At 43.4% G+C, this 7,476-nt stretch overlaps 1 protein-coding gene and 1 long non-coding RNA gene across 3 annotated transcripts in view; one reads left to right on the forward strand and one right to left on the reverse strand.

Moving 5' to 3' along the window:
- LOC103878453 overlaps positions 1 to 7,476 on the forward strand; it is a 55,032-nt gene that overhangs the window by 23,403 nt on the left and 24,153 nt on the right. For both annotated transcript variants that reach the window (XR_002517668.2, XR_001895997.2), the window contains one exon: positions 7,121 to 7,406. This is a non-coding gene — a long non-coding RNA (uncharacterized LOC103878453). The remainder of the gene's footprint in view (positions 1 to 7,120; positions 7,407 to 7,476) is intronic.
- LOC101000581 (spermatogenesis-associated protein 31D4-like) overlaps positions 3,552 to 7,476 on the reverse strand; it is a 9,589-nt gene continuing 5,664 nt past the window's right edge. Inside the window, 4 exon segments of the mRNA XM_031654096.1 lie at positions 3,552 to 4,537; positions 4,540 to 4,785; positions 4,788 to 5,092; positions 5,094 to 7,474. Of these exon segments, the coding sequence (XP_031509956.1) occupies positions 3,600 to 4,537; positions 4,540 to 4,785; positions 4,788 to 5,092; positions 5,094 to 7,474 (3,870 nt within the window). The 3' untranslated portion in view covers positions 3,552 to 3,599.

The following is a 7,476-nucleotide window of genomic DNA, read 5'->3' on the forward strand; positions in this document are numbered from 1 at the left end:
AGAATGGAATCATTGTGGTTGTTTGTGACTGACCTTTCACTCAGCATAAAATATTCAAGATTTATCTATGTTGTACCATGTGTCAATACTTTATTCCTTTTTATGGCTGAATAATAATCTGTTGTATGGATATACCACATTTTGTTTATACATTCATGTGGACATTTGAGTTGTTTCCATCTTTTGGCTATTTGAATAATGCTGCGATGAACCTTTGTGTACAAGTTTCTTTGCACGCACATATTTTCATTTCTTTTGGTATATACTTAGGAGTGGATTTGCTGGGTTATATGCCAACATTTTGAGGAACTGCCTGTTTTCCAAAGCAGCTGTACCATTTCACATTCCCACTCTCAGTGTATGAGGCTTCCAATTTCCCCAAATTATCTAAAACATTTGTCTATTTTATTCCAGCCATCCTAGTGGGCGTGAAGTGCTATCTCATAGTGATTTTTATTTGTATTTTTCTGATGATTAATGATGTCGAGCATCTTTTCATAGACTCTTTTACGCTTAATCACACTATGGGAAGGAGGGTAGATAAACATGTATATTTGATCCAGTTTATATAAGTGGAAACATGAAAACTCATTTTAAATATGCTATAGAAAAAAATTTCTTTTAAATATTTGAAAACACTTATATGGTAATCTCAAGTTTCAGCAACACGCACAGTTTTCCACTGTTATTTTCATGTTATAGTTACTGTGTGATTAAGGGACTGCAAAATTGTGCACTGAATTTGCTCTGTAAGGTTGCTTCTTGTATGGACTGTGGGTAGAAATTCAAATGACTACTTGGGATTGACTTAAAGGAGAAGTTTAAGGAGAACTGATTGCCAAGGCCGCTATGTGTTTGTCACCAATGCTGTGTACATCTGTTGTACATAAGTGTGTTCCTCGTGTGATACGTATCAAGGGAATGTGACAGCATTGACATATGGCACATGGCATATCTTCTAAGAGATGAATGGCAAGATGTTTAAATGGACTTTTGCACTTTAATCATAGTGTAAAAGATGGGATTCATTATCCATACCGAATGATAATTGTGAAATTTAGGTGGTAGGTACATGGGGAGTTAAATTGTTATACCTGCTCTTGTATGTGTTTAACCATCTCTTCAATGAAAGGATTTAAGAAATAAAACATGTTCAGTGCCTCATGAAGAGAAGGAAGCAGCACTAAGGATAGCTGGTTCTTTGTCTACTTTGCTAAATCAGCTTTCTCTCCTCCACCAGGATTTCATCTTCCAAGAATATGTAAACTTCTTTTGGTGTATCCTCTTGTATTCTTATTATCCTCAAGCACTTCTTCTTTTAAATCCTTTAAGTTTTATTGCAATATAGTACACATATTACAAAATTCACCCATTTAAAGCATATACTGTGTACCTATTACAAAACAAGAATGGATCAGTCCATCAAGACTAGAGTTTAGCTATCACTCAATAGAGACATTTCAGGAAGTATAATTCCTCTGAAGATAAAAACCTTAGAAGGTGGCCGAGAGCAGTGGTTCACACCTATAATCCCAGCACTTTGAGAGGCCAAGGCAGGCAGATCATTTGAGGTCAGGAGTTCAAGACCAGCCTGGCCAACATGGTGAAACCTTGGCTCTACTAAAAAAAAAAAAAAAAAAAAAAAAGCCGGCATCATGGCATGTGCCTTTAATCCCAGCTATTCAGTAGGCTGAGGCAGGAGAATCACTTGAACCCAGTAGATGGAGGTTGCAGTGAGCCAGGAACATGCCACTGCACACCAGTCTGGGCAATTGAGCAAGACTCTGCTTCCAAAAACAGAGGTGTTTCTGATGATAACGTTTAGATGTTTTTGATGATAGCTTCTTGGGTGTGGCAGTAACTAAACAGGATTAGAGGTAGAGTCAATCCATCTCTAAGATGGAATGACAGAGGAATTAAGAGACCAGGTTATTGGGAAGCCTATCCACATGGATGATTGGACGCTCCATGGATTCTCCACCTCCTTAAGTTCTTTGCCTGGGCTTCATCCCAATTTTGTCCTTCTTAAGGCCTTCACGAAATCTGAATTATTTCTGCAATCCTAAGCTTCAGACACAACAGGGTCTGTGGCCTAAGCATGGACAGGAAAGGAGAAGGATGGTGATGGAGCTGTAGTGGACATCTGTTTTGTTTTGTTTTGCTTTAGTTTTCACACCAAGCATTCACAAATTTTTCTGGAAAACCTACCTCAACTGCCCTCTAGAAAACTCACCTCATTAATTAGTCCCAGTCTGTATAAGTGGAGTTGCCTTCTCTTCAGGCCCCTAATATTTTAAGGGTATATATGTGCACACTCTTAGCCATAAGGAGCATTCTGTAAAGATTCATGGCCAGCCTCCAAATGTCTGTAACCCTCATGCATAGTCAAGGACTCACCTCTGGATCATGAGCTGCAGGTGTTCTATGTAATATCTATTATATTCCACTAAGCCCATGAAGATCATAGGGGATACCTCCACCCTGATAGGTGCACCATATACACTAAGGGGAAATCTTGCATGTTGCCATCAATGTGGCTAGAAAGAAGGCACAAAGATCAGCTTCCCTAAAGAGAGGGATGCCATGTTTGACAACATCCCTGCAGATACTGTTTGAGTCCTGAAACAATAGCCCCATGGACACTTCTGCCAAAATGGCACCTGTCAGCAGCGCCCTGGTAAACCTCAAGGGGGTAGTGCCTAGATCCAGATTGACAAAGGGTTGTGATATGGGCATGATGGGACATAAACCTTTTTCCACTACCATGGTCATCCTTTCCTACCTTCATTTTTTTCTTACTTTCTCATTCATTGTAAGGCGTCTTTTCCTTACTCTCAGCTATATTTTACCCTAGGAGGTAGGTGGTTGCCTGGTCAACATTCGTGTCACAGATGGCTAGGTGATTTTTTGCTCTGTAAAAAAGTCATCAATCCAGGCAGCATGGAGAAATACACAGGGAAGGGAACTACTTCCCCAAGTGACTTATTAGTAGAAAGACCTCAAAGTGAAGGTCAAAATGAAATGTGCTTCCCTAAATCATGAGGATGCCCTGCCTTTCAAATTCTTAAGCAGCATCCATAGTGTTCCTGACACCCTACCCCAAACAGCAATACCCCAAACACTACCACCAATTTATATGATCCTGTGGTCAGTGACAACTTTTTTAAAATACTGATTAAACCACTATTTCTGGAAAATGTGCCTGTCCTTGACCCTCTCTTCAGATATAGAAGGCCTGACTTCCTTATGGGTCTAAAGGACATGAAGCAGTGAATGGAGAGGAAGGTACAGGCTGCCATACGGCATCAGTAAGTCTCAAGCAAAGAAGTAGAAAAGAGCTCATCTCCTCAGACTTCATCAGGGAGAGAAGGGGCTTTTGGAGGCACATGATACTCTTTCCTCCACAAGAGCTCCAGGAGATTAGTCACCTTTTAAAAGTCAACTGAGGGACTCAGCAAGAGCTGAGCTAACTCTTACCTTTCCCTAACCACAAGCTTTGGTTACCCAAAACTTATTCCCCCCAACACAATACACATAAAAGACATCCTTCCTATTAGTACATTTATTGGGGAGAATCAAGATTCCCAACAAGGAGTGAATTATTTTGTGGGGGGAAATTTTCCTCCCTGGAAATGCTTCGGAAGCATTTTCTGTCCAGTTAGTAAAGACACATCACTGAACACAGTGCTTTTAGCACTGGTCGGGACGGCTGGACACACCAAGTTGACCTGATGCTGACAAATGAGGTTTGAATGTGGCATAGGCTTCCTGTGGGGCATGGACTGGGGATGCCTTTGACACAATATCTTCCCCTTAAATGCCTCAACTTTCTCAGGCTGTCTGTCCTTGTCTGTGTTCTGTCTAATCCTTGTAGGATAATTCTGGCCAACAAAGATAGCTTGTTGGCTGTAAGATTTGGTACATATCACTTTGCAGGAGGGAGCCATGTAGTTGTGGGGATAGCCCTGGACAGGCTCTGCTCTGACCTGCACTTCTGGGTTGTGCTGAGCTTTCCCAAGCTCCACCGGGGAGGCAAGGGGCCCTTGGGGACAGGTGACATCTATCCCACGCTTATGCCCCAGCTTCTCTTCTAGGAACTCCCCAGTGTCTTTCCTAATTTTCTGAGCTTCAATACTTCCAGTAAAGCCAGCTCTGCTTTTAACTCGACCTCTATTCTGCACAGATGACGACAGGGAGCTATCCTTTGCCCGAGAAATTTCTTGATCTTCATATGTTATGCTGGGTTTATTAAACCGCTGCAAAAAGGTCTTCATCCATTTTCTGAAAAGGTTTTCAGGAGGAGGCTGTGTTTTCAAGGTTGGGGAAGATTTGCTCCCAAGCAACTCCCTTGATGTCTTATTATGAATAACGTGGCTCTTTCTCCTGAATTGGGATGTCCCCAACCCTGCATCCCCTCCACCAACCTCTCCTCCCTTGGGTCTTAGAGGGCTCACTCTCTTTGTAGCTGGTGAAAAATTCTTAACTTGGCATTTCTGTAAGACATGCATTAGGGACCTGGGCTCCTGCTGCTGTGCCGCTGAATCCCTCTGTGTCCTCCCAAGTGGACATGCAGCACCTGGGAAGTTTCCATGTCCCGACTTGAAATGCCCTGGGGATGAGTCAGTAAGTCCTTGGAACTCAAGTTATCAGGCAAGAACATGTCAAGAGTGAAATGGCTCTGAGGTTGGCTATCCTTCTTCTGGACCAACTTTAACTGGCTCAGCATCTGATTTTTTAGATATGATGATTTAGGATCTTGGGGAACTGATACTCTTGGTGGAAAATTTCAGTTTCATGAAGGATGTGCTTGTTTTCCACATTTGTCACTGAGCAGCTTCTGACTTGCTGGATGTCAGTTGTTCCTATTTGTGATTGAAGAGCCTGGAGTCTCTCTTCCTTGAACATCTCCTTCGACCCATTGGTGACAGGAAGGTCTCTGCTGCCCTGAAGCCTGTTAATATTATTACTGGCACTCTCTCTCTTATCCCTTGACTCACGGCCAACTCCAGCTTGCATTATGGGCAGCTCTGAGCTGCATCTACTGGCCGGTACAGTCTGTCTCTGACTGGCTTCGTCTATGATGCTGTGGGGGCAGAAAAGTCTGTCTGCCATCCTCAGTTGTTGGGACACTTTCTGTAAGATCATTGTCAGTATCAACGAATTCTCTTTTCAGGGTCTCATGCTTTTCTTGATCGACAGGTGAGGTGACCAGTTGAGGATGACCCAGGATGGAGAATGAGCTTGTGGTTTCTAATTTTTCTCCTTGAAAATCTGTAGTGCCTCTTCTAAGGGGCATGGAGGCCCTATCTTTGGAATCTGTCTCTATAAGGTCATGATCAGTATCAGAAAATTGCCTTCCCAGAGTCTCTGATTTTTCTTTGCCAACAGGTGAGGTGACAGGATGAGGACAATCAAGGACAGGGACTGAGCTTGTTGTTCCCAACTTTCCTCCTTGGAAAGTGCTTTGTCTATTAGACTTAGAGACCCCATCTTTGGTATCTCCCCGAGAAATAAAGCTGGCTGAGGAGGGAAGGTCGAAATGGGAAAAGGAATTGGAAAGGTCCTCTTTCAATTTGAAGATTTCTATGGATTCAAGGACCTTGCGGGGAAGGCCCCACAGCATTCTCATGCGGAAAGATTTAATATGGGCTTCCAACATCTTTTGTTTGTTGGAACCAAGGAAAGAAATCTCCTGGGAAGTATCAATGCCGTGGTCCTCACTCACCAATGCTGCCATATTTCGATGTTTTATTTGGCTGTGGGATTCCTCAGCAAGAGACATTGTCTGCTTGACTGAATGCCATGAACTATGCACAGTCCCAGGCATTCGACCCTCATTGATTTCCTCAAATTTCTTGCTCAAATGTACTGTAAGGGCATTTTCAAGTTGTTTCTGACCTAGGCTCTCCCCTGAATGATTCCCTGACAGATGCATCATATAAGTGTCCAGGTCTCTCTCAGCGTTAGACTTCATATCCTCATCTGAAGATGTCTCTGGATCTTGCAACAGATGATTTTTTGGACCAGTCTCCTGGCTGCATCCCTGATAATTCCCCACATTCTCCAGAGAAAGCATATTTGAGCTCCTCTCATGCAAGGTTCTAGGGATGATTGATCCGAACTTCTTTAGAACATTGAGGCTCTGACCCTCAACTGAAGAGCGATGTAAGGGTCCATGAATGCTCTCTGACACAGATAGCTCTGAAATTTTGCTCTGAGGAAGTAGTAATGACAGAGACTCATGGATTCTACGGGGCAGGCCCCATCTGCACTGGATGAGCCTCTTTCGAATGTGTTGCTCTAGTTTCTTCCTTACCTCAGAGCTCAGTGGAAAATCTCCAGGAATGATAGAGATGGGAACATGGACCTTGAAGGACTTTCTGACCAATGCAAGATTGGGAGCTGGAGGACAAAAGTCTTCCTGGGATTTTTTAACCACAGAGGGTAAACCCCACACACTTTCCTGCACTTTCTGCAACACGTTACACTCCAGAAGATTAATTTCAGATGGCGTAAGAGACTGTGCCTCCTTCTGGGGTCTATGAAGACACACTCCACAGATCCTAATCAGGAATGGAGGACTAGGTAGTAGGACTGGGAGTGGAGATTGATGTTGAGCCTGGAACTGGACCTGAGTGAGATGTGGGGACTGACCTCGGGGCAGGGTTTGAGGCAAGGGTAGAGCTTGGGTATTAGGCAAGGACAGAGGTTGGGGAGAGGGAAGTACTGGAAATTTATGGAATATAGATGTATTTGTAATGCCATTGAAGAATACAAACATGGAGGAACGGCCACGTTGGACAAGAACAGTAGGATGCAGAGACTCGCTGTGCAGAGATGGGAGACCCCAGAAGAGCTGCACATATTTCTGCTCTAAATGGTCTTCAAAGCACTTAGAGTATGGGGGCTGCTGATGGATGTGCTGCCCCTCTAGTTTGCCTTTATTGGCCCCAAAAGGAAAGAATTCTACCATGTCATGCTTATCAGCAATTGAGGCTAACATTTTCCGTGAAGAATTTAGTTGGTAGTTTTGTCTAAGTTGTGTTGGGAAAGATCCTGGTTTCTTTCCATTTTCTTTCCACATCAGGAAATCACACCTTTTTTTGACTTCTCTCTCCAGGAGTGCCAGAATGTCATGGCTGACAAAAGAGATGTTAACAGGCTGTATGACGTTGGCCACAGAGTGCCACCCTAAAGAGGCCTCAGAAGAATGAAGGGTAAGAAGCTCCTCCATGAAATCAGATGGCACAAAATTGGAGGAAAAAGAGCCCTTGGCATGAGGCTGCCACCAGGAGAATTCTGAAGATGCAGGGCATGAATGGTCAATGCCTTTGATTATTGGGGCATAGGTGGATGTCTCACCAGAGCCACCTAGAGATAACATCTCTGCAAAAGGCTTCAAAATGGTGAGTCTTGATTTCGACTGAGTCACAGAGCAGTCTTCCAGTGGTAAAGCAGCTGAGATTGGTGGTTTGT

The sequence above is a fragment of the Papio anubis genome, chromosome 13 (genome assembly GCF_008728515.1).
Source record: "Papio anubis isolate 15944 chromosome 13, Panubis1.0, whole genome shotgun sequence".
Taxonomy (NCBI): Eukaryota; Metazoa; Chordata; class Mammalia; order Primates; family Cercopithecidae; genus Papio; species Papio anubis.